We start from the raw sequence: 27,917 nt of genomic DNA, 5'->3' as shown, positions 1-27,917 counted from the left end.
CATGTAGTTGCAACCAAACAAGTCTGACTTTGTTAGGGGAGACCACTGCATAGAAATAAATTCTTTGGAAAACAATTGGCTGCTCCTTAGGTGTCATGTGATGTTGATCATGTGATATTGTCTGCAATAATCGGACAAGATGTCGATGTTTGCCTTTGTTACTTGCTGTTTACTTTGTTTATGTCATGCGATTCCTACATCAAAAGAGGCAAAATGTGGATATGATGTTAGTGAATATATTTGTATATTTTAGATTGTACGATCGCTTCATGATTTAATTCAATACTGCGAAGCTTATTAAATGTCATATATGTTCGCGACTCTCCGTTTCCTGGGTAATAAATACTGTACTTATATATCATCGTTTACACGACCCTCGTTTACATGCACATTACAAAGAAAATAAAAAACGTTAAGTTGAAACAAAAACTGTTTATTTTTTATTTAAATTTAAAATGTTTAATTGTCTTGGTCAACAAATTATTGATCTTGTGTTACAACTAGTTAGGCGCTTAGCCATGATAATCATGGCTCATTCGGAGCGCCGATGTATTTGGACGGTTTACATACTCAAAAAGTGGTATGTTTAAGGCCGCTGCAAGTGGATCGCGTAGTAATTTTATTCGTGTAGTAATTTTTTTTGGCAGTTAAACTTTATGACTTAACTCTTGGGAATCTTAATTATGTTTGCATTACTACACTTCACTGGCAATCGATTTTAACTTACATCAATAATTACAACTCTTAAACACTACAGTTAATTAATGATGTAATTCAAAAATTTACAAACTACTTCAACTGATGTACCGGCATACATCCAAGGTTGTTTTCAATAAAAATGGCTGAGGAGTTCCGAATGAATCATGGCTGTAATAGTTTTGAATGTACAATATGACCTGGACTGTGTTAATACTTACTGGTAAAACAGGCGCTGTTTAATGTGCATGTAATGGTGTTCATATTAATTCCATTTTAAAAAAACTTGCATTTTAGTTAGCATCTATTATTGTAGTTTTTCAGATATTAGAAAACAAGTTTGATTTTCAAAAAAATTCAGATCAGATTTGCAAACAATTTTATATCAGAAAAACTCCTTTTTTATTTCCATTTTTTTATATATATATTTTTCATCTACACTAGTTGGGTTGTCAAAAAATAAGACACTATGTTTTGACCATTTCAGAGCTGCAATCCCGTAAAGGATGATATGATCAACGTTCACTTGGTTCCTCATACACACGATGATGTTGGATGGCTGAAGACTGTCGACCAGTACTATTATGGGGGTAAGATCTAGGCATCAGGTCTTTTAGTTCTGTGACCATTATGAACTGGCTCCAATTTATAAAAATACCTTAATCATAACTGGTAAAAGTAACATTTTTCTTTGCCAAAATACTTGCCTTTGCATGATTTTATGAAATTTTATCAATGTTTATTTATGAATATAAAAATAATTTCTGTTTAAAGCTGCACTGTCACAGATTAACCATTTTGACAACTTTTTTTATTTGTTGTCTTGGAATGAGCCAATTTTTGCGTAATATCAATCAACAAGTGATATAAGACAGCTGAGAAAATATCAGACATCAGGTTTTCATATAAATGTTCAAAAATTGATGTTTTATGCCTTTTTCTTAAAGCGTTATTAACGCTTTTTGCCATAAAACATTAATTTCCAAACGGCAGTATGAAAATCTGCAATGTGATTTTTTGTCAGCAGTCTTATAGAGAGTGCAGCTTTAAAGGAGAAAAATCAATAATTTTTACCAATGTAAAATATTGAGCAGAAATAGCTTCAATGATCCTGTTATAAGTGACTGTTTAGGAAATTGGTGCTTGTTTAATTTTAATTGAAGTAAAGACTAATTCAGATGAAAGCCTGATGTAAAACTGATGTTCAGGCAAGTAAGACTGTTTCAATGTGGTGCAACTGCTCCTCAAAAGTGGCACCATCTCATTTAACCATTGCAAATTTAAAACTCAACTGTACTACCATTCTATTTGTATCTAATTATTTACTCACATTATCTTAATTTTCTTCAGTTGCATCTTTATGTTCTGTACTATGACATCTTTATCATTCATAAGCGATAAAGAAAGATAGTGGCAAACAGTTTATCAGCTTCCATAAATGCATATTGAATTGTGATATATGCAATAACCTTGGTAAACCAGGGTTGATAAAATGTTGATATTTGAAGATTGACATCTGATGTACATATTTTTGCACTGGTTTTAAATTTGACAATTGTGAATTTGTTGATTGTCTGTTTTCCATTATAAATAATGAGCTAGATTGAAGATATCATACAGCTTGTATTATTAAACAACAGATGCAATTTTGTGTAAAACATCATTTACAAATATTATGTTGAAAAATATTTTGAATTTAAATGAATTTTTCTTATGTCAGATATTTTATTTTAGAAATTCACAAAAGCTTTCGTTTTTTCTTACTTGAGGGACACAATAAACCCATGGATGGGTAGAATTTATGGACTGGTACCCATTTACCTGGTACTCAATTAACTTGGGAACTCTTTACATGAAAGTAAAGTTTCTCGCAATAGAAGTGACATAAAATAATATTTTTGATGATTTCTTTCTTTTTGAAAGCAAAGCAAAGTTAACCTTTTATCTGAAACATAGATAAGTAGAGTTTGAAAGAATGCTGTCTCTGTTCATATGAATCGAGTCACAAAGGTGTGGGAACGTCATCTAAAAGCCCATGGAGAAGAAACATTCTTTAATTCACTTAAACAAGCTTAATAAAAAATATTACTGTATTGGCTAGGTTCCAGTTTCTAGAATTGTTCCCGGGTACCTGCCAAAATGTACCGACCCAGGGTGCCCGGATACTCATCCCTGCCCTAAACATAATAATAAAAGATTTCTTCAAACATGAATACAACATTTTTCTTTTGTCCACAGCACGCAATGAAATCCAGAATGCTGGTGTCCAGTACGTTCTCGATTCTGTCATCCCAGCACTTGTCAGCGACCCAAACAAGCGCTTCATCTACGTGGAGATTGCGTTCTTTGCTCGCTGGTGGCGGGAACAGACAGACAGCATGAGACATGTAGTGAAGGGGCTTGTAAATTCAGGTACATGGAATGTTAGTTTTCAATATAAGGTTAAGGAGTACTGAATTAGTCTCATCAATATGAATTATACAACTCAACAAATCATTTTCATTGGCATATTAGTAATGGGACAAATTGTATTTTATGAGAGAAAAAAAGTCTCGGTTTTATGTGTACATCGTACAACTTTCATTGTGAAGTTGTCATCAGATTTTTGAATAATAAAACATTCATTTACATACACGAATGTATCAGAAAATGCTTCATTATGCAGAAAACAGAAATTGAAATTGAATTATTCCATGGTTTAATTTACAAAATACCTTTTCAAATGTGAGTTTGTCTTTTGCTTGTTATTCACATAGCTTAATAACTCATATCAAAATAACTCATTCCAGGTCAGTTTGAGTTCATCCTGGGAGGATGGTGCATGAATGATGAGGCTTCCACTCACTATAATGCCATGATAGACCAGCATGCCCTGGGCTTTGAGTTTCTTCGACAAAACTTTGGCGAGTGTGGACGGCCTCGTATTGGCTGGCAGATTGACCCATTCGGTCACTCAAGGGAGCAGGCTTCAATGTTTGCTCAGGTGAGGTTATATGCAATGGATGGACGGGAATAGGAATTTCTTTAATTAATGAGGCAGATATATCACTGAAATGATAAAGCACTTGTTACTTATTGCGTGATGAAACTTGTATGTAAAGTTAAACAGCGAAGATATATCATGTTTTAGCATTTATTAGACACATAAATATTGTATTTTGCATAAATTTCCTAACTTTTAAACTGTATGCAAGAAATGTAAAATATTACAAAGGTTATTACATTTTTTCCAAGCAGAAAACACCAAAAAAATCATTATTCCCATCAAAATGCTGATTTTGTTATTCAGAAGATTGAATTGCCAAAAATCATTGAGTTTGAACAACTACAAAATAGTATTTTGTACAAGTCTGTTAGAGTAAGTATTTTGTACAAGTCTGTTATAGTAATAAACAAAACAAAAAATACCGGGATAATATTATTTAACAAAACAATGAAACAGATTTTTTTAATACAATATTAGTTCTGCTGATTTAACGCTTTTAGTTAAATTAGCATGGTGTACAATTTGCACTTTGTTTTATATGTATGTACATGTATGTGGATGAGACCTAAATAAGTAAAATATATGCAATTATTTTTCCTCACAGTTTGGATTTGATGGGCTGTTCTTTGGTCGCCTTGACTACCAAGACAAGAATCATCGTCTCAACACATCAACAATGGAAATGCTGTGGCATGGGTCACCTGATAACTTAGGTAAGCTTCTCGTTGATAAAAAATAAGTACAGTATAAAGCGTGTTTTTATTTTAATTACAAATTGGGTTTTGTTAATAAATTATTTTTTGTATTACTTTTCTAATTTGTTGCCGTAATTTTGTTCTCATGTTTGAAAGTTCTCATATTTCATCTTATACAACATAACAATAAAAAGTAGGTTTTATATCATTGTTAGATTTTGCAACTGTGCAGATCTGATTAGATTGGCTATTTATAATAAAATAACTAACTTTAAATACATAAAACTTTTTTTGCCTTTGCTTTCATTCATAATAATTTATCATCCTGACCCAAATTTATATGCTATAATTTATATGAAAATAATCGCAGATCATTATACCAACTGAAACATTTCTTTGAGAGTGTAAGTGGTCTTGTGGTATAGGAGTCATGGTATAGCGAAAACTTTTTGGACAAACTGGACATGTGTCTGACGTCTTTATAGTTGACCCAGGACTATAGTAAAAACGAGTTGTCAAGAGGCTTCATATGCGATGGATATTTCAATTTTGGATATCAGTTTGGCACTAACAAAAACATTGGACAATTATGTACTTTGTGCTTTGAAGATACAGTTTAAAAATCTACAGGCAATGTCCGACTGTCCGACATGTTTTCGCGTACACTGTAACTAAAGAGGTTGTGGGTTCAAGCCCAACATTAAGCCTCTCTGACTCAAATAAGACAGTAGTACTTGGTTTCTACCCAGGGTACAAGCTTGGGCATTCTACCTAGGAGTTAGTCTTGAGCGTCATTCATATAAGTTTATAACCATCTCCTTAACCGAGCTTAAATGAATGAATTAAAAATGAACTAACCAGTTTGATTTTAGTTACAAACTTAATAATTATGTCAAGTACAATTTAGGGACCCAAGGTGACCTGTTTACTGGAGCCCTATATAATGGATATGGACCCCCGGGAGGGTTCGATTGGGATCAGTTTTCCTCGAATGATCCCATCATGGTAAATGACTCCGCCCTGCATGTGTAGCATGTGTTAATGTACTTCAACTAACATAATGCCATTTTTAAGAAATTGCTGGTTTGCACTGACCTGACCTAAACCTTTTTTGATAGGTAACAGATTTGTTGTTTTCAGTCTATGTTATGACTTAACACTAATAGAACTGCGTGATGAAAAGGATAATCATTTTGATTATTCAATGATAACAACAATTCAAGTGTATGCATTTTCGATGAATGGTCGGACCACTGTAAACAAGCAATTTCTTAAGCCTTAGTCTTGCACTTGGTTTTGAAGTCATTGTGAATGGTCCAGGATATTTATTTTCAAAAACATTTATTTTTTGTTTCGCATGTTGGGGAAAATGCTTGAAATGAAACCTAAGTTTATTTGAGAGAGTCCTAGCTTAGTTCCAACCCAAGAAGATTTCTGCATTAGTAAAGGGATTTTTTTCTTGCCTCTTCCATTGATTACCTTAAAATGATGATGTCTCATAAAAAATTTGATTCAAATGGCCGACTTTAATATTTATTAATATTATTCTGTTTATGGTGATAACTGGCTGACCAGTTCTCTAAGTAAGGTTGTTTATGTTATAAACAGAATCTTAAATGGTTATGTTCTAGGGATGAATGCTGATCTGTTTACTGGAGCATTATTCAATGGTTCTGGCCCACCGATTGGTTTTAACTTTGACCAGTTCTATAGTGATGACTCAATAATGGTAATCATCGGTTTTGGTATCAACAGGTCGTTATTTCCCAAGTATTCATTTTCCATTGCTTTCCGACGCAATAAATCCACATTCCACATTGAAGGGGTTTAGGGATAGTTACGTCTGCTTTTGTTGGTTTGAGACCATATCAAGACTTTCTCATGGCCTTTCATAATGGGTACCAGTGCTGGTTTATACCAAGAACACTGATTTGACTATGGTTTCATATGCTATCAGCTTTAGTCATAATCAAGCTAGAATAAAAGGCAATGGCTAGCTTTGTTATAAAATAGACAGATAAAATCCATACAAATTGATTACTTTGGACAATAAACCATACAAAACTGGCGTTTTCCATTCACAATGATTTTATACACCAAGTGTAACCCTCTGCTTAACACTCCTGACACCAATTTCTCGAAACTTCTAAAGCTTAACAGGCTTAAGTAGCTTATTTCAATAAGTCAAAAAACACACTGAAATTGAATTTTTATAAATGAAAAATGGTTAGTTGTGATTATCATAATCATAACTCCTATCTTAAGTATAAAAACTCTTTTAGAAGTATATTTTATGCAAATTATAGGAAAAAAAAATAATGAGCTTAGCTTAATCCTGTTATAAGGGACTTACGAAGTTTCAAGAAATTGGGGTCTGGTCATCTTGACTATTCGTATTGTCTAGCTCATGCTGTTTCCTTACTAATGATATTATGGGATCATCTTATCAATGAGTGAATGAAAAATATTGTAAGATCAAGAAATTAATTTAAAAAATGTTATGAAGTTAGGAAATAAATTATTTACAAAATTGAACGAGCTGTGTCTTATTTGACCATTCAAATAATTTCTTTGGAAAATAAATAAATATGACTATGATACAATCTTTGATATGAAGGTTCCTATGTGTTTAAACTTCAGACTTTAATCTTTAACCACTGGGTGACTGGTCGAGAAAAAGTTGCTGGCTGCTGAATATGTTGCTTCATGCTGCTGAATGTGTTGCTTCATGCTGCTGAATATGTTGCTTCATGCTGCTGAATATGTTGCTTCATGCTGCTGAATATGTTGCTTCATGCTGCTGAATATGTTGCTTCATGCTGCTGAATATGTTGCTTACATGCTGCTGAATATGTTGCTTACATGCTGCTGAATATGTTGCTTACATGCTGCTAAATTTATTGTAGGAAAGCAGTCAGATTTGTTTACAGGGGCCTTATTCAACCATTACGGTCCCCCTCGAGGCTTTAACTTTGACCAGATGAAGACCAATGCTCCCATTATGGTAGGGTCCAGTATTAATTTGAAAAATTAAGATTATCAGGCTTCCAGGATCACTCCAGTCCTATAGTTAGTACACCCTTATTCTTCCTGACTAATTGTAGGGTCAATATAAAAACTTTAAAGCTTCAACCATTTTAGGGGTCTGACTAAGGATAATTTGCTGCTTAAATTACTTATTAATTTCACTTTTTGATTGATGCTGAAAAATTGGCATTTAGATTTTAGAATGCTAAGGTTGTTTGCTGCTGAATATTTTGTGTAGCTGTTTGCTACATGTAGGTAGTTTACTCAGGCTGCTAAATCATGAAGTAACAGTTAAGAGTAGAATCCCAGCTTACAGGTATTGCTTCTTAAAGGCTTAAATATTGTTGAAATAAGTTGGCATTTTTCCCTTTATTATTGGGGGGATTTAGATTTGCAGATCGAATATAATTTGCTGCTCTATAACCAATATTTTGCTTTCATGCTGCTGACTATTGTGCTTTTATGCTGCTGAATATTTTGCTTTTAAGCTGCTGAATATTTTGCTTTCATGAAGCTGAATATTTTGCTTTCATGCTGCTGAATATTGTGCTTTCATGCTGCTGAATTTTGTGTTTTCATGCTGCTGAATATTTTGTTTCCATGCTGCTGAATATTTTGTTTTCATGCTGCTGAATATTTTGTTTTCATGCTGCTGAATATTTTGCGACCATGCTGCTGAATATTTTGCGACCATGCTGCTGAATATTTTGCGACCATGCTGCTGAATATTTTGTTTCCATGCTGCTGAATATTTTGTTTCCATGCTGCTGAATATTTTGCTTTCATGATGCTGAATATTTTGCTTTCATGCTGCTTACAATTGTGCTTACTACGCGTCTTCCGGGGAAGGAGCGTTAAATGGGGGTCTCGTGTGACAGTGATATACACTTTTAAGTGCATACTAAAGAACCAGGGTAGCTCTAACCAGGGTAACATTCTGTCTGTGCACTATGCTCCTAAGAACTAAACTGACTAACAATCTAATTGGAGCACTCGTCAATTCCGCCTTGCCCAAGTGTGAGTATAAATAAGCTTATACACCAAAAAAACCATAGACCAGTTGAAGAAAATGGTTCCATAATGGCAGATCACAGCTACAGCTAAAGAAAATGGAAAAATATATTAGAATACACACGCTTCTATTTTAGGACAACAGGGTGACTTATTTACCGGGGTATTGCCCAATCTTTACCAGCCTCCAAGTGGGTTTGACTTTAACCAGTACAGTTCAGATGATCCGTTTATGGTAAGGTGTAATGCAGCCTATGTACTGCTGAGTGCTTGTTTGTAAAAGTTCTTTTATGTGTTTTGTTTTGGGAAGAAATAAGGTTTTTCGGGTTGTGTCTAATGTAGTTAAATTTGGTGTTGCTTCGCCTTTGCTTTTTGTCTAATGCAATGTTATCAGAGTTGTCTACTTATAATACTGTAGAGCTACTTGACTACTTATCCCACATTTTAACATGACAAAAATGTCGTTTGCATCACATTCAATGTTTTCAATATGAAATGACATTTGAATATAAATTATTTGAATAGCCTTCTACTTTATTGTGTCAAAATAATACTGATGATTTTCTGAGGTAGTAGGGGCTGGAAATGTTTTGCCATTTTAGTAGTGTATGGGCTAAAATGTAAACCTTGTGGTTAAATATCTTACTCACAGTGTTGATAGATTATGTAGATTAGGAGTGATTGTTTTATTCTTCAGCAGGGTTTCTGTCACTTTGCTTCACTCGTGTTCGCTTATCTTGGTTTATACTAATTCATTTTAGGTTCTCGTTTTATCTTAGTCTTCCACTTTCCTAATCACTTTCTTAGCTCCGTTTCAATAGACGATCTTAATCATAACCTCAAAGATGTCAAATCTCCAGAATCATCACCATTGACAACAAGTCTGTTTTTACCTTCCCTCAACTGTGATTCAACTTCATTACTGTCAAAAGTTCAGTTTCTTTCAAATAAATATAAACAATTTCAAATATAATACCCGAAGACAATTTCAATTACGGCCAAATTCTTTATTGAAACCACTGGCACCGGATTTTCAAACTCATATTTGGTATTATAATTTTTAGTGAGGAATTATAAGATTTTTTTTGATTTTTTAAAAAAATGATTGAGTTTGGAAATCTGGTGCCAGTGATTGAAACAGGCCTTTTAGCTTTTTTTTCAACTTTCATATAAAGGGAGCATGCAGATCTAAGCGCTTATTTAAATTAAAGTTGCCATCACGCTATTGCTGGCCGATACACTTGCTTATTATATATAATCCTCTGTTCACTTCCAAATGCTTGTTTTAAGTTATTTAGCTGATCACTGTAATAACAATAACAGTAATTTCAATTGACTGTTGCATTACCAAGTATCAAAATTTAACATATTTGCTGATGGTTCTTTGAAATGACAAGCTTATTTCTACATCTGATTCCTTAAAGCATTTATGTATCAATGATTTTACAGTATGATGTAAAAAATAAATTTACTAGTTGTAAAAGTGCAAAATATATATTTTTATCTTTTAGGACGACCACCGTCTCCATGACTACAATGTGAATCAGAAGGTGAATGATTTTCTCGAGGCCGTACATGATCAGGTACTGTTAAAGATTATACCTGGATTAAATTCAGGCTAGAGAAATACAAATTAGATTCTCATTCTTGTCCACTCCTGTCTAAAGAACCTGCACAAATGATGTTGTTTTTCGACAAAACAAAAAATCGGTTCATGTGAGTAATGGTTGTAATATAAGAAGCAAAACTGACACTTGGTCAGAAAAAAAATGCCAAAACAAATCAACATACCATCCCAATTTTCTCAAATTCCCGTTAATTCAGCATGATGATCTAAAAATAAATAATATCTGGCCTTAAACAATATTTTGAGCTATTATTATTCGCTGTACACTATACCATTAGTTATATCAAACGACAGAATTCTTGTTCAGATAAGTTTTTCAATGAGATGTATTTAATTTATTTCAAAGGTATAAAGTTATGTATATGCAATTTATGAGAAAACAAAGTTCTTACGTTTTAAACTAGTCTTCATTATTTTCATTGGCAGGCAAAGCATTACCAGAAAAACCATATCGTCATGACAATGTGTTCTGACTTCAGTTACCAGAATGCCCATAACTGTGTTACTAATATTAATTTGTAAATAAACAAAAAAGTTGCTTTTAAAGCTGCACTCTCACAGATTGAAAGTTTTGACAACTTTTTAAATTTTGTCATGGAATGAGCCAATTTTTGCAAAAATGCAGGAAAACAGTTATATAAGACTGTTGACAAAAATATTTTTAAGTTCAAAAATTTATGTTTTATCCATTTTTCTTAAACTGTTAGTAAGGTTTTAAGCCATAAAACATTTTTGAATGGAAATATGAAATTCTACGATCTGATCTTTTGTCTGCAATATTTTATCGTTGGTTTACAGATATTTACGCCAAAATTTTCTCTTTCCAAGACAAAAACTAAAAAAGTTGTAAAAATGAAATATCTGTAAGAGTGCAGCTTTAAAACTAAATCCTTTTCATTTGCAGGGGAAGCATTACAAGACGAACCATATCGTGATGACAATGGGCGCAGACTTTAAATACCAAAATGCCCATCCCTGTGTTACTAATATTGATTTGTAAATAAACAAAAAGTTACTTTTAAAACTAAATCATTTTCATTTGCAGGGGAAGCATTACAAGACAAACCATATCGTTATGACCATGGGCGCAGACTTTAAGTACCAAAATGCCCATCCCTGTGTTACTAATATTGATTTGTAAATAAACAAAAAGTTACTTTTAAAACTAAATCCTTTTCATTTGCAGGGGAAGCATTACAAGACAAACCATATCGTTATGACCATGGGCGCAGACTTTAAATACCAAAATGCCCATCCCTGTGTTACTAATATTGATTTGTAAATAAACAAAAAGTTACTTTTAAAACTAAATCCTTTTCATTTGCAGGGGAAGCATTACAAGACGAACCATATCGTGATGACAATGGGCGCAGACTTTAAATACCAAAATGCCCATCCCTGTGTTACTAATATTGATTTGTAAATAAACAAAAAGTTACTTTTAAAACTAAATCCTTTTCATTTGCAGGGGAAGCATTACAAGACAAACCATATCGTTATGACCATGGGCGCAGACTTTAAATACCAAAATGCCCATCCCTGTGTTACTAATATTGATTTGTAAATAAACAAAAAGTTACTTTTAAAACTAAATCCTTTTCATTTGCAGGGGAAGCATTACAAGACAAACCATATCGTTATGACCATTGGCGCAGACTTTAAATACCAAAATGCCCATCCCTGTGTTACTAATATTGATTTGTAAATAAACAAAAAGTTACTTTTAAAACTAAATCATTTTCATTGGCAGGCGAAGCATTACAAGACAAACCATATCGTGATGACAATGGGCTCAGACTTCCAATACCAGAATGCCCACCACTGGTACAAGAACCTCGACAAGCTTATCAAATACACCAACATGCGGGTAGGTTCTCACTCTTGGTTATTACTAACTGATATCAGATATTGCTTGCCCAAAGTCCAGGCAAGCAACAAGTAGTAATACAATTATGCAGTGTGTAAAACAGACATTCTTTTTGGAAGTCAATATTTTCTGTTTAAATCATACAATTTTATAGACTACAATTAAACAGATACAGTGGAACCCGGTTGGCTCACACTCCCAGGGACCAGCAAAAATACCATGAGCCTCAGGAAATTTGAGCCAAGCTGAATGCATACCTTGAGTAGAGAGAAATCGGTCCTTTACATCCAGTTTGAGCCAACGAGGAAATTGACAAAGTGAGTCTGAGTCAATGGGTTGACTGTATAAAACAAAAGACAATCTCTTATGTCATCAAATCCAATAATTTTCAGCAAACAACACACAGCTCCAAAGTGAACCTTCTCTATTCAACACCCTCATGCTACACGTACCAACTGAACCGCGCCAATAAAACATGGCCGACCAAGAGCGACGATTTCTTCCCATACGCTGACCGAGAACATACATTTTGGACTGGATATTTCACCAGCAGGGCAGCACTCAAGGGTTATGTGAGGGAGACAAATGCATTTTCACAGGTAACATGGTAGTGAAAAAATGCAACTTTTGCTATGTTATTTTTTTTTTCAATTAAATTAATTTTTCATAAAATCTGGAGAACTAATACACAACATTTAACCATTCCTGTGCCCACACAGCGCCTGTGGGTACTTATCATGTCTGTGATTTAAACAAAAACATTTAGATTATTTAATGTAATGGATGATTGTCTTCTCCCAGGCCTGCAGACAGCTAGATGCCATGGCAAAGTTGACCGACTCGGATAACAGTACAATCAACATCCAGGTTCTAAGTATGTTCTTAATTGTATATTTTTTTATCAATTTTTAGTGCATGTAAATTCCACTTGAAAAATAGTCAGCTGATCTAGAATGTAGCTTAAAAATATTTAGACTCAATGGTAAGGAAAACATGTTTTTTTGATAAGTGCTGCATAAACTACAAGAGTCTGTTCCATGAATCAAACTTTTTTACCGGTATTTAAGGACTGATCTCATTTTGTTTGTGTGTTTATGCTGAATAGACTCATAAAGGCATATGGGAATTTGTAAGCATTCTGTCCTGCATCGGCATTTGCAGTTATGCCTATTGTAGACTGTCGCACATATAAGTGTTTCACATTTAAATTACAGTGCAGTCTTGCAGTTAAATTTAGCGGTTTTGTCCTATGATACTTCGACTTAAATCATTCAGTGTGCAACATGTGATATGGGCAGAGTTTCATAAAAATTTGGAAATACTCAATCACATTGCAAACAGTTGATAGTCAAATATTGAATTTGAATCATTTTGTGTTAACAGAGGAAGCAATGGGTGTGGCCCAGCATCATGATGCTGTCTCGTAAGTATAATCATTTGATGGTGTCATTTCAACAAAACTAGCGATTGTAATGTATAACTTAATAATACTGTAGGTTGTTACTGTATAAATTTTGTGATTTCTTGCTTTTGAACAAAATTTTGAAGTCAGGAATAAGGGATGCCATTTTTGAAGGAATGGAAAAATATCTGTTCATTAATATCTTATTATATGTTAAATTTTGGTCGAAATCAATCACTAAATAATGAGAATACAATACTGTCACAAATTTTAAACAAGTGGTGCCTTCTGATGTTTGTAGTTTGTCATACAATTACATGTATGTTATTCTGTGTCTGGTTTCAGGGGTACAGAGAAACAGCAGGTTGCCTATGACTATGCCTTGAGGCTGGCCAATGGCAGAAATGAATGCCAGGTATTCAGATTTTCCAAACAAAGATTAAAAAGCATTATACTGATAATATATGATAAGTTTTAAAAGTCAGTACAAAAAAATATATTAAAACAATTTTTTGCTATGTAACTCAGACGATATGATTTTTGTGTATAAAATCATTAAATGAAAGTATTAAGTTGTTTTTGAAAAATATTTAAGTTAGATAAACACTCTATTTACACAAAACTAATGCAAGAGTTTTCATTATAGTGAAATAAAGAAAATCACTAAGATTTATATTTAAATAGTTCCTTTTGTTATTACAGAAAGTGATGAATGATGCTATGAGGAAGCTGTTACCCAAAGAGAAGGAAGGGCCGGCTGCTATGGAGATGAAGTACTGTGACCTTCTCAATATTTCTGCCTGTACTCTCACAGAACAGAACAAAGAGGTAAAACCATCCTAATACAGTTGTTTGTTTGCAGTAGCCTGACCAACCTAGTATTTGATTTACTTAACCATTTAAAAAAGAGAGTTATGGTAGGCCACAACAAACTATCAATTTTTCAAGGATTTTAAAAGGGTTTGATAAAAGTCTTGGTCAAGCCGCTGGAAATTAGCAAAATTGCTCTAATTTCATATCGATGTGTGTCTATTTCTCCTGGCACAAAATGGCTCATGCTTTCTTTTAAGGTTGATATGTTTTTGAGGGGCAGAATACAAACTTGGAAAAGTTGAGTTAAAAATAAGTGCTTATAAATGTTGTTTTATATGCATGAGTTCCACAATGTTATTTTTTGTAACTCTGTGTTACAGCACTGTTGGACTATCGAGACAGTTTCAAGTTACTTTAAAGGTTTATACAAATCTCTTGTGTAAATAAAGTCTTTCTCTTTTCATTTTGTTACAGTGATACCTTATTATGCCCCCTTTTGAAAAAAGTGGGGTATATTGTTTTGCACATGTCGGTCGGTCGGTCTGTCGGTCGGTCGGTCGGAATACCAAATGGTTTCCGATCAATAACTTGAGAACGCTTTGACCGAGGGACCTCATACTTGGTATGTGTATTGGTCATCACCAGCAGATGAACCCTATTGATTTTGAGGTCAGTGGGTCAAAGGTCAAGGTCAGTGTGACCTTTACATGAAAAACGGTTTCCGATCAATAACTTGAGAACGCTTTGACCCAGGAACCTCATACTTGGTAGGTGTATTGGTCATGACCAGCAGATGAACCCTATTGATTTTGAGGTCAGTGGGTCAAAGGTCAAGGTCAGTGTGACCTTAACATGAAAAACGGTTTCCGATCAATAACTTGAGAACGCTTTGACCCAGGGACCTCATACTAGGTAGGCTTATTGGTCATGACCAGCAGATGAACCCTATTGATTTTGAGGTCAGTGGGTCAAAGGTCAAGGTCAGTGTGACTGTAAGCTGAAAAAAGGTTTTCTGATTGTCCATATTTTTTTAATGCATGCACAGATGATTGGGATTGATGTATAAATGTTTGTATAGAAATGATTTTCTTTTATGTTACTATTTTAGTTGGGCATTTATTTGCCTTCTTAAGTTATCATAAGTAAAGTGCATCTTATGCAATTTTGGAGAAAATTTGCCTCAAGCTCCTCTATCCACTAAGTGCCATGTTTGTTTCAAACTAAGATAGATGATCATCAAGGATATATTTTCTTCAGTAAAGTTTTAAAGTAAGAGTATTGTTCTGATATTTGTCTTATATAGTAGACAGTAGAAATTTATATGTCACTAAATGCATGAGTTGAAGTATCAGTTTTCAGTGAACATCTAGTTTAATTATGCCCCCCTTCGAAGCAGAGGGGTTATATAATTGCTTTGCACATGTCGGTCGGTCTGTTGGAAGACCAAAGCTTGTCCGAGTGATAACTCAACAATTCCCGGACCTATGGTCATCAAACTTGACATGAAGATTAGGTATGACCAGTAGATGACCTGCCTCATATGCATCCAATGACAAATCAGCTGTCATTTCAGTCCATGCATATTTCATTCAATTGTCCAAATATTTCTGGCAACTTGGCGCTCAGGGGGCATAATGTTTGACAAACATCTCTTGTTTATGTATTACAGTTTGTGATGATCGTATACAACCCACTGGGACGCACTGTGAAACACTGGGTCCGCCTTCCTGTGATTGGCTCCGCCTACTCGGTATTGGACCCTTCAGGAAACACAGTTGAAACACAGGTCAGTAAGTTATGATTGTTGATGATTTCATGGCGTAGACTTTTGCCTAGTTTTAATGGGCTTGACTGTAATTCCTTTAAGAGCAGGACAGGTATTCATAAAACTTTTCAGTCAATTTTTAGTTTAAGTCAATTTCTTTAAATTTTCAAAATAAAATTCTTAGCAAAATATAAGTGTAACTGTTTTTAACATAAAAGTATATATATTCAATAAAGGCAATGGCATTAGAGAAATTCAGACATTAGTAAGCCATTGTCTTATATGAATAGAGAGATACTTATCTTAAAAAAATGACTTAGTTAGTTAGGAAATGACTTAAGATGATTTATGAATATGATCCCAGTAGTTGAAATAAAGTTGAAACATAATTTCTTAAAGGGATTCATTTACGTTTAATAGGGCCAGACATTGATTTATCTTTTTGTTAAATGTGAACTAAATGCTAGTAAAACATCAATAAACAACCTCAGAAGGTCCAAAAAGATCTTGATTATCAATGATTATTGATTTGTTGAAAATGTGACAGAAAACGCTTTTGTTATTCGTCTTTACTGAATATACTGAAACTGTATTCCTTTATACTGAAAATTATTGTAATATACTGAAAAATCATTCTTAATTGTAGATGGTGCCACTAACAAAGAGAACCACAGTGATTCCAGAACGAAAAGGTCACATAGCAACCAGCGAACTGGTATTCCAAGTACAGATACCGGCTCTTGGGTTCAGCACTTATATGGTCAAGATGACACAGGGTAAGTCTCAGAGTTGTTGAAATCATGTTTTGTTGATGCTTATTAGTCTAAGTTTGATTGTTCATAAAATAAGCTGCTATGAATTATACTGTTATTCCTAGGTTTAAACATAAAAACTGGTGTTTAGAGAGGCAACAAGATTAGTGCTTCTACTTATATGTAAGAACCAGGCCCAAATTGCTCGAAACTTCTTAAGTCCCTTATAACAGGATAAAGCTAAGCTCACTATTTTTGTCTTTCAATAATTTGCGTTATATTGACTTTATGAGTTTTTATACTTTAGATGGAATTTATCATTATAATTATCATAATAAACCATTTTTCATTAATCAAATTCCAATATAAGAATGTACTTTGCCTTATTGAAATAAGCTACTTAAGCCTGTTAAGCTTAAGAAGTTTCGAGAAATTGGGGCCTGGGAAAATGTTCCATTTTTTTGGCTACCCTAATTTTATTTGTAATCAGAGAAGATTTTAAGTGTCAGAATTTATACATTAAACACTATTATTATTGCAAAAGATTACATTTTGTGGAAAACAACAACAACAAATAATGGCTTCTCTTTTCAGGTAAGAAGAAGTTGACCAAGTCATCAAACATCAGAGGCTTTGTTGGCGAACCCTTCGTGATGAAAAACAAGGTTTGCATGAAGTGAATTACTTATACCGCTCCAAAATAGAACATTTTCTTAACACATCAAACAGCAGTTATGGGGTGTGTGACATAAAACTGAGGGATATCTCTTTGAGTTTTGTATAATTGTTTTATTTTTTTTTGCTCTTTTTTTTCAAAGAAAAAAGTTGAGATACTATGAAAGCCTTGGTGTCGCCTTCTGTTAAGCGTGGCCATAACTTAAAGGGGCTGTCTCACGTATGAAAAAAAAGAAAATTGTCGAAAACTGACATAAACTTGGCATCGATGTGTACAATGCATTGAAACTTACTTACTGAAGTACCACATACTGTATATCCATATATGTGGCTGAGCTGGAAATCCTTATCTTGCCAATGGGCAAAGATAAAAATGGAAACTACTTTTTAATTGGCATCATGCAATAACCTCCCTTTTTAGAGGCCGTCGTCTTAGGCACCGTTGGAACCTTGTCTTGTGGCAATGTTAAAAAAAAAAATCGTTTCTCACTTCAAATGAAAATAGTTTTCACGCTGCATTCAAGAAATAATGCTGCTCTCTCCCCTGAACTATTTAAAAAAAACAATTTGACTGTACACATATTTTGAATCACTGTAAATCTATGACAAATACAAATGATCACATATCAATACTAGATAGGTTCATCCCAATCCCGAGCAGGGTGTTCTGTGGAAACAGACCATGCTCGGGTTGAGATGAACAATTTTACACAAGCTTCCATGGAAGATACTTATAATATTATATCCTTACTTAGTTGTAAACTAACAAATAAAGCATTACTATTTTCCTACAGCATATGTCACTTAAGTTTGATGGTAAAGGAAACTGGGAGAAACTGACTGATCTACACTCTAAGAAATCTATCAACGTCACGAACGACATAGTGTACTACAACGGGATGCCAGGAAACTGTAGCAAAGGGGAGTTTCAGCCATCAGGGGCTTACATCTTCAGGCCAAATGGTACCAGCCCTCAGAAATGGACTGGTCCATCATCGGCAATGAGTATTGTTGTAAGCAGACATTTTAACTGAATAACTTATACAGTCTAACCCCGTTGGCTCGAACTCGCTTGGCTCGAATTCCTAATTGGCTTGAACTAGATTTAAAGGGCCGATTTCTTTATACTGAAGGTAAACAATCCTGCTTGGCTCAAATTTTCCGAGGCTCGAGGTATTTTCGCAGGTCCCAGGGAGTTCGAGTCAACAGGGTTCAACTGTACTGTAAAACTGCAGTTGTTTGAACAGGTGGTTGTTAGAGAGCTGCCATTCATCGAGGTCCAGGGTTTGTTCCGACAATTATTTCTTCTACTTCATATAAATATACTGACGATGGATCAAAACCTAAATATGTAGAGGACTTGAGCAGTGCAAGTCCCAAATCTTGTGCAAAATCTTGTGATCACCTAGGGGTCATAATTTCACACGATTACCAAAAGCATGTTCCAAAATATGTATTTTCAAATCTTTACCTCTGAAAGTGTTCTAGAGAAGTTATTTAATCATGTTGTTTACTTTTGTCTTGAAAAAGTCATTATTCACTTAGGGATAAAGGACTTTGTGCGTTATGCAAAATTATGTTCAGACTTCAGTTACTAGTATATTATATGAATGTCATGTAGAAATAAAATAGGCAGGTCGTGATTTTTACAGAGTTAACCACTTAAGTTCTTAAGATAACTTTATTCTGGAAATTGTCACAAGCTCTTAGAAAGTATTGCAAAGTTATATATATTTGTCATATAACATATGAAGACATTTTATCATCATTAAACAAGTTTACATTTTCTTTGGAAGAATTTGTATAATGCACATCTCAATATTTCATTCTATCTTCAGGGTCCCCTAGTTGATGAAGTACACATGGAGTTCAGCCCCTGGGCTACCCAGGTGACCAGGCAGTACAAGGATGAACCGTATGTGGAGGTTGAGTGGACAGTTGGACCCATCCCAGTTCAGTGAGTAAAATGCTGTATATAATGTATAATTGTTATTCCCCTAATTGTCCGAAAAAAACGGCGCTGACCAACAGGGACTTATCATTAGAGGTTATAAGATAGAAAAAACTGCCATGACAATTTAATCAGACTACGATACAACCGTAATCAATAATTAAGAATCCACATGTTTTTAGCTCCACTGGCCGAAGGCCATGGAGCTTATGTCGTCACAGATTGTCCGTCGTGAGTGCGTGTGTGCGTGCGTGCGTGCGTGCGTGCGTGCGTGCGTGCGTGCGTGCGTGCGTGCGTGCGTGCGTGCGTGCGTGCGTGCGTAAACTTTTACTTTAAACGACATCTCCTCTGAAACTGATGAGCGGATTTTGACAAAACTTCACAGGAATGTTCCTTTGGTGGTCCTTTACCAAAATTGCTCAAATGGTTCCGGTCCATTGCACAATATGGCCGCCAGAGCTAAAAATAGCAAAATCTTTAAACGACATCTCCTCTGAAACGGTTCGGCAGATTTTGATGAAACTTGACAGTAATGTTCCTTGGGTGGTCCTTTATTAAAATTGCTCAAATGGTTCTGGTCCATTGCACAATATGGCCGCCACAGCTAAAAATAGCAAAATCTTTAAACGACATCTCCTCTGAAACGGATAGGCAGATTTTGATGAAACTTGACAGAATTGTTCCTTGGGTGGTCCTTAACCAAAATTGCTCAAATGGTTCCGGTCCGCTGCACAACATGGCTGCCAGGGCAAAAAAATAGAAAAACCTTTAAAGAACATCTTCTCAGAAACCGATGATCAGATTTTGATGAAACTTAACAGAAATGTTCCTTGGATGGTCCTTTATCAAATTTGCTTCAATGGTTTCGGTCCACTGCACAAGATGGCCCCCAGAGGTAAAAATAGAAAAACCTTTAAACGACTTCTCCTCAGAAACCGATGATCGTATTGCAATGAAACTTGACAGAAATGTTACTTGGGTTGTCCTTAACCAAAATAGCCCAAACAGTTCTGGTCTGCTGCACAACATGGGCACCAGAGCTAAGAATAGAAAAAAACGTTAAACTACATCTTCTCAGAAACCGATTATCAGATTTTGATGAAACTTTACATAAATGTTCATCGGGATGCCCTTTAACCAAAATTGCCCAAATGGTTCCGGTCCGCTGCACAACATGGCTGCGAGAGTTAAAAATAGAAAAACCTTTAAGGACTTCTCGTCCGCAGTCTTCACGAAAAACATTTTAACCTACTAGCCAGTTGGACTAGCATAATGGCATATTTTACTAGTCCGAATGACAATCTAGTAGTCCGACTATTTTGCCACTTTATAAAACTGTATGCTTGAGGTAAATACCTATTTCAATTGAGCAGCTTGCAGTTTGAGTAAACATTTCTTTATTATGATGCTCATGCAGTGATAGGGAGTGACATCCTTCTGTTGGGAATAGTGCTCCTTGTTTTTCAGAACCTATGGGTACTATGTAAAAACAAAAGGCATCTTGCTTGAATAGACTGTAATAATATCAACATGGTTAGAAAAGAAATGCCATGCTTTAATAGCTTTGATTACATTTTACTACTGAATTACCTCCCTTTAATAGAAAAAAAAATAATGTCTTAATTTTTCACGTATAGCATCTGTAAATAATTTTTAAACAATAATAATTTATGAGTAAACATATAAGCATAAAGTTCTCACAAAAAGATCAATTTAAAAACCTTACATTTATACATAGGAAAGTATATATAGACTGAACATTAATTTTCGTTTAAGTGACATTCTGAAAGTTTATGAAACAGCTATTTTTAGTAACTTAAATGGCCGAAAAGTGTAAGTGAAACACCAAGTCGATTCTATCTCGTCAGTTCTTGTTCAGGTTAGATATTTGCTTCATAATCTATTCAGATTAAATGTTAACCGATTATCAGATTTTGATGAAACTTTACAGAAATGTTCCTTGGGTGGTCATTAACCAAAATTTGTTAAATGGTTCCAGTCCACTGCACACCATGGCTGCCAGAGCTAAAAAATAAAAAAAACTTGATACGACTTGTCGTCGAAACCGATGACCTTTTTTCGATAAAACTTGACAGAAATGTTTGTTTGGTGCTCCTTTACTCAAATTGCCCAAATCATTTCGGTCCACTGCACAACATGGCAGCCAGAGCTATTAAAGTAAAAAATTTTTTTATATAACTTCTCCTCAAAAATTGATGATTGTATTTCTATGAAACTTGACGAAAATGTTCGTTAGGTGGTCTTTGCTTGAACCTTTTGGCCAGTGGAGCACAGGCACTGATGTGCCTCTTGTTGTTCTTTCCGGGTTATCACATGACCTGTAAATCTCTCCTTTTCAATAATTATTTCATAGTTGTAAATTTCTTGTATGAGCCATGTTTGATGGGGAAATGAACAGTAGAGAAATACATTGTTGAATTTAAAGCTTGAAGCATCAATTCATTCTACATTTTGGCAAATTATATTCACACAACAACTTTCACACACACCTACACAAATGTGGTGAACTTTGAAAATAACACTTTGGATGTGAACATGAGTTCAGGGAACAGATTGGGTAAAGAAGTAATATTCAGGTTATACGTGACATATATTTCTATACAGTTATTTATTTCATGACAGCAGGAATGCTTATGATCATGATCATAAGATTGTTATTAAGTGTTGGCATTTCACTATTTCAGAGACAAGTTGGGTAAAGAGGTGGTTGTGAGGTTTGAAACGGGACTCAACACTGACACATACTTCTATACAGATGCCAATGGCAGGGAGATTCTCAGAAGAGTGTAGGTTTACAGCTAGTCCTAAGCCCATGATAACTAACAGCCACAAGTCAGAGTCTAGATTAAGACTCAGAAAAGCAATTGTTTTAAAGAGTAATCTAGGTAAAATATATAGTGAATAGTTCATGGCATGAACTTCATGCCGTTATACATATAGCAGTTTTATCATCAATGCTAGGCTAGAAATAAAGTTGTGAAGTTGCATTTTGAATATTGAGTCTAATCTCGGACTTGTAACTGTTTGTAAACATTGGCATGGACTTGATCATTGTACGTTAAGTTTTACGTTTTAAGCCTTTACTAAGAATTATTTTCCATTCAGTTTGCTCAATTCTTGATTAATTGTTGATAAAAACATGTATTTTTGTTTGTTATTCAAGTCGTGACTACAGAGAGACCTGGGATTTGAATCAGACTGAGCCAGTGGCCGGCAACTATTACCCTGTCAACAGCCGGATTTTCCTTAGAGTAAGTAGAAATTGAACAGTGTCAGATAAAATGCAATACCATTAAAATCATATCCCTGATATTCTCCAAATGAAAATCTGAGGGCGGAGAAGGTACCCTGACGACTTTTCTGTCAGCCAGTCACATGCCTTCTTTCGCATTGTTAGAAGTGAGTTTTGATATTTATTAATTCATCCAATAATCAGCTGGGATTCCAAATCTAAGCAGCTACATTTATGCTTTCAAATGTAACAACAAAATGGCTGTGCTTATGCTCTTTCCTGTGCTTATGCTCTTTCCAAGTATAATCAAAACGACATATTAACACCAGTAAAGTAACACATAATATATGATATAAGTGCACTTGATGTAGATTTTCATTTTTCAATCTGGACACAAAATAAAGCACAGCAGAGCTTGAACATTTTATTCAGACTACGTCAGTTGTAATTAGGAAGATAGTGGACACTACGGTACTCAGAATGTATTAAAGGTAAATGAAATTGATAATTGCTTTATTGCCCTTGTGTTACTTGTTTGTCATAAGAAACAAGCTTATGTACAATGTGCTGTTGTTTTTTTACTGTGAGGCACATAAATAGTATAGATTTACATTTTGAAAGACATTTGTGTTTGTGTAAATCAAGAATGTATGACTACACATGTGTTTCTTTAGGATGAGGGCACTGGTATGCAGTTCACCGTGATGACTGACAGGTCCCAGGGTGGGGCAAGCATACACGATGGAGAGGTGGAACTCATGGTAAGTTAATATGGTGCATTTATACACATCATCTATCATAGGCAAACCAAATTAAATCATGTTTATTTGCTTTCTCAAGAATGTAATCCTTTTTGCTGAAAATTAATTATAAGCATTATTTATAATCACCAGTATGGAAATTATGGCTTCTGACTTTCATCAAATATGTACATGTATTACTCAATGAAGATATATAAAATACAAACACAAGTTTTAAATTTGTATTATGTAGGTGCACCGTCGCCTTTTGTATGATGACTGTAAGGGGGTTGGTGAACCCATGAATGAAACCGGCGCTGACCAACAGGGACTTATCATCAGAGGTAATAAGATTGTCATGTATTAGTGATTTTTTAGATAAAGAACTTATAAACGATAAGTCGGGAAATTTTCAGAAGTCATGGAACCTGTGTATGATATGCCTGTAATCATAATGTATTAATCCTTTACATTTTAATCAATAACTTATTGATGTTTTGATGTGATGAAAGTTTATATCAGCACTTTAACCAAAACAGTAACCTAAAAATTAATGATAATCGCTCACACAACTGTTTTTCTGCTATTTTTCATAAAACATTTTCCTTGTTCATATCTTTTTAAATGCATTTTTATTACAGGCAAGATGTATCTTCACCTTGGTCAGACATTGGACACAGCCAAATTTCATCGAGACTTCGGCCTGAAAAAATACATGGCACCCATTCCAGCTTTCTCCGAGACAAACATGAAATACCAGGAATACTCAGCGACATACAATACTCAGGTAGATTAGAATACCAAGAGTTTCTTAGGCATGTCATGGTCATATTTTGTGGAAAATAACCTAATATGGATTAAATAGCAATAGAATGTTTCTTATTAATGCTGCACTCTCACAGATTTACCTTTTTTTTAACTTTTTTATTTTTTGTTTTGAATTAGCTGATTTTTGCGTAAATGTCTGCAAACCAGTGATGAAAGACTGCTGACAAAAGATCAGATTGAAGATTTTCATATATCCGTTCCAAATGTTTTATGGCTTTAACCGTTACTAGTTTCTTTTACTTACGGTTTAAAAAAATGTATAAAACATCAATTTTAGAACAGAAATTCGAAATCTGCGATCTGATCTTTTGTCAGCAGTCTTTTATCCCTGGTTTGCAGATATTTACTCAATAAATTGCTCCTTCCAAGACAAAAAATAAAAAAGTGGACAAGATGTTCAATCTATGAGAATGCAGCATTAATACGTATGAGAAGAGCAATGCAAAAAACTTGACTTGATGGTACATGTATCATCGCCAATATCATTTGGAAAATAAGTTTGAAATGAAGCCACTACACAAAAGTAGTTATGTTTCATGGTATTGATTTGTTTATTTCACATGTCAAAAATGTTATATAATATTGTGGTATATGATGAAATAGTGTGTCAAAGAAATAAAAATCACTGTGTGAAGGTATGAGGTATGCTTCAGCCATATGCTTGAGCTTTGATGTTGAATCATTGTACAGGAGCATTAATCAGTACTAGTGATAGCCCATGTTGCCAGTATGTGATTACTAAATATACACAAGAAACAGTGCCGAAATTCATAAAACAGTCATTTCTTAAAAATTTCAAAATCAAACTTAAAGAAAACCATAAATGTTTTTTCAATAAAGGCAATGACAATAAAGGAATTTTGAAATTATTGAGCCATTATCTCAATTTTTTAAAGAGATACTCACCTTAAGAAAATGACTTATGGTAAGTAAGGAAATGACTAAAGGTGTTTAATGAATACAACTCTTGGACTGTGGTTTGACTTGGAAGTGTCAGCCATCTGTCATTTCCATCGAGGTTATATAGCTTGTAAATATAGTCTCTCTCACTCACAAATCTAAGAACCAATCATGTATTCTCTATGTACATATATTTCCAGTGGTCTGGCCTGAAGCGGGAGCTACCTGCCAATGTGCACCTGTTGACTCTGGAGCAGTGGGGCGGCCCCACGCTGACCCCGTCCGCTACCCAGCCCTATCTGATACGGCTCGAGCACTTCTACGAGATGGCAGAAGATGCAAAACTCTCATTACCGGTCACAGTCAGCCTACAGGTTGTTATATGCAGGGAAAATAGGATTTCTATTTACCTCAATTGTGCAATGAATGTACTGGTACATCCTTATAGGTTACAGTCAGCCTACAGGTTGTTATATGCAGGGAAAATAGGATTTCTATTTACCTCAATTGTGCAATGAATGTACTGGTACATCCTTATAGGTTACAGTCAGCCTACAGGTTGTTATATGCAGGGAAAATAGGATTTCTATTTACCTCAATTGTGCAATGAATGTACTGGTACATCTTTATAGGTTACAGTCAGCCTACAGGTTGTTATATGCAGGGAAAATAGGATTTCTATTTACCTCAATTGTTGAATGAATGTACTGGTACATCCTTATAGGTTACAGTCAGTTTACCTCAATTGTGCAATGAATGTACTGGTACATCTATGGGCCACGAGTGTGGTTGTCATCCATCATTGTTTCCCTCAAAATGAAATGTCTAAAACAACTATCACTGGGCACTTTAAAACCAAACATCTCTAGAATAATAGATGATCTTTTGCAGAATTTAACAAACCAGTCCATTAACATTGGAAATAATAAATGCATGTGAAGATGAGTGGCGTTAAATTCATATTACTTAACATCATGACGACAATAGATAACAATACACACACTGTATTGGATTTATTTATCTTCTGTGCATGCCATTAGGACAGATAATCCACTCATTACTAAAGCAAATAAAATACTTCTCTACTACAATTGCAGGACCTTTTTGCCACATTTACGATCGACAGTATTGAAGAGTTGACTCTGGGTGCCAATCTTGCCAAGGCCAGCATGCAGAGACTCAAGTGGAACACCATGGATGGTGAACTCATTACTGATAAAGGTGAGTTTAACAAGGAAGTACTTTGTATGTTAGTAAGAAAGCATTATGGTTGTGGCGCAGAACTTAATCTTTGTGGCTTTTCCAGTTTTTCAAGCAAGCATCCTGAACAAACTTACTAACACATGACTTAAAGGGAATAGATACCAGATGATACAATTGCAAGAAAAAAAGAAAATTGACAAAAAACTTTCATAAAATTTATACCATTATGTGCTATTTTTAAACAGGTAAACTCGACTGAGACAGAGACAAAATATTCTTTTAATCATGTAAAATTATGTTTTATCGGCCTCATACTAGCTTTTATTGACAATTCTAGGCATGTTTTGTGGAATAATGTATTTGCCGCCATTGGAACTATCTGGTGTCAAGCCCTTAAAAAACCAGCACAAAATATTTGAAGTGAAATCCCAATTGAAATATAAGCGCTGTCTCGAAAAAAATATTATTATCATGCAATCACATCTGTATAAGGAACATGTTTTAGCAAGTTAAAATAACAGTAAACTTTCATTTTATGTATCGCATGTCGCATTCTGAAGGGAAACAAGGAATAAACAGGATTCCTAATGAAGTATATTGTGTCTTAATTCAGTTTGTCATCATTACCCAAAGGAAAAAATGTTTTATCGAATTTTAAGGGTCCTGTGGAAAAATTATTTCTGTTTATTTTGTGATTAATTATACCGAGAGTTAATTTCTGTATTTATGTTTAGTTTTCTGACCTGCATGTTATCAAATTTTTTGTGGCGCTGATATGAAAAATGTTGGGAGTAAATCTCTCCACGAGAATGCTTGCCACAATTTCATAACATATTCCGTTTTTATTCATTTTTAGACAAGAACGTGTACAAAGTTGAAAACCGACAGAAACTTGAGGGACCACTGGATATTACTCTCAACCCGATGGAGATACGGACATTCCAGGTTAACCTTAAAGACGGACCACCCCGCCAGAAAGTTGACAGATTTACCGTGTTCTCGTAATGTGAAAATTGACTTGCCTTTCTACAATGTCATGTAAAGAAGGAATGATAAGCGTGTTGAAGTGTGATGTTTAAGGCTTATTTTCTGTCATAATGAAAATTCCACCTTGTATTAAAAACATGCTTAAAATAATTGTTGAAAAATGTGCCTTTTCCTTATGATTTATTTTTGATCAGCATGATATGCTTATGTGTTCTTGGTATTAAAATGTTTTTCCCCTATTTAAATATTATTTATATTTTTCCTTTCATATCAGTTCCTAGTTGGACTCGTGTGTACATGTATATTGTTTGCTTCTGACATAATAATCATTCCAGATATTGCAGTCTAAATGCTGCTATAAATATTAGTAAGATACTCAATTGTTATGGTTATACCAGGATTGCATCAACAGTCTATTAATTGACAATAATTTTTTTTTTGTTTCAGTGCAATAATTCAATGTTACGATTATATAAATATATAAATGTTTGTTTTTTTCATATTTGGGTAAATGATGTAAATTGCTAGAAATTTTAGAAAGTAGAAAAGGGGTATAACCATGTAATAATTAGACCCTGATTATTGATCCCAAAGCGGGTTTTAATTATCCCCATACATGTTGTGTATCGCAAGACATACATGTTTGCACATCATAATGTACTGTGATATTTATTGTGCAAGTTTTTGTAATCTTGAAGAAATATATGTCTCGCATTTAAAATAAATACCTTAAAAAATA

General features: G+C 34.4%; 1 protein-coding gene across 2 annotated transcripts; it reads left to right on the top strand.

Annotated features, from left to right (window-relative positions):
- Positions 1-104: 104 nt before the first annotated feature.
- Positions 105-27,917, top strand: LOC128217967 (lysosomal alpha-mannosidase-like). Of its 2 annotated transcripts, none has more exons than XM_052925448.1 (26): positions 105-226; positions 1,184-1,286; positions 2,935-3,108; positions 3,486-3,679; positions 4,287-4,395; positions 8,553-8,650; positions 9,927-9,998; positions 11,793-11,909; positions 12,302-12,508; positions 12,711-12,783; positions 13,293-13,332; positions 13,657-13,726; positions 14,014-14,139; positions 15,794-15,910; positions 16,536-16,665; positions 17,236-17,306; positions 18,111-18,329; positions 19,155-19,273; positions 21,973-22,074; positions 22,452-22,539; positions 23,195-23,281; positions 23,514-23,604; positions 23,902-24,047; positions 25,189-25,362; positions 26,086-26,209; positions 27,048-27,917. In XM_052925448.1, exons 1-26 carry the CDS (start codon positions 140-142, stop codon positions 27,194-27,196), a joined length of 3,087 nt encoding a protein of 1,028 aa, XP_052781408.1. In that variant the 5' UTR covers positions 105-139; the 3' UTR covers positions 27,197-27,917. The 2 variants fall into 2 exon arrangements, with proteins under 2 accessions (XP_052781408.1, XP_052781407.1); XM_052925447.1 differs by lacking the exon at positions 8,553-8,650 and adding an exon at positions 5,285-5,382.

The sequence above is a fragment of the Mya arenaria genome, chromosome 14, assembly GCF_026914265.1.
Source record: "Mya arenaria isolate MELC-2E11 chromosome 14, ASM2691426v1".
Lineage (NCBI taxonomy): Eukaryota > Metazoa > Mollusca > Bivalvia > Myida > Myidae > Mya > Mya arenaria.
Note: the sequence above shows the minus strand (reverse complement) of the source record. Positions and strands in the feature narration are given on the sequence as shown.

What these genes read in the sequence shown, in the direction of transcription:
- LOC128217967 (XM_052925448.1), top strand. Translation starts at nt 140, where the DNA reads ATGTCGATGTTTGCCTTTGTTACTTGCTGTTTACTTTGTTTATGTCAT. An exon ending in AGGCAAAATGTGGATATGAT is followed by an intron (nt 227 to 1,183) that starts GTTAGTGAATAT and finishes TGACCATTTCAG; the next exon opens with AGCTGCAATCCCGTAAAGGA. An exon ending in ACAGCCGGATTTTCCTTAGA is followed by an intron (nt 22,540 to 23,194) that starts GTAAGTAGAAAT and finishes GTGTTTCTTTAG; the next exon opens with GATGAGGGCACTGGTATGCA.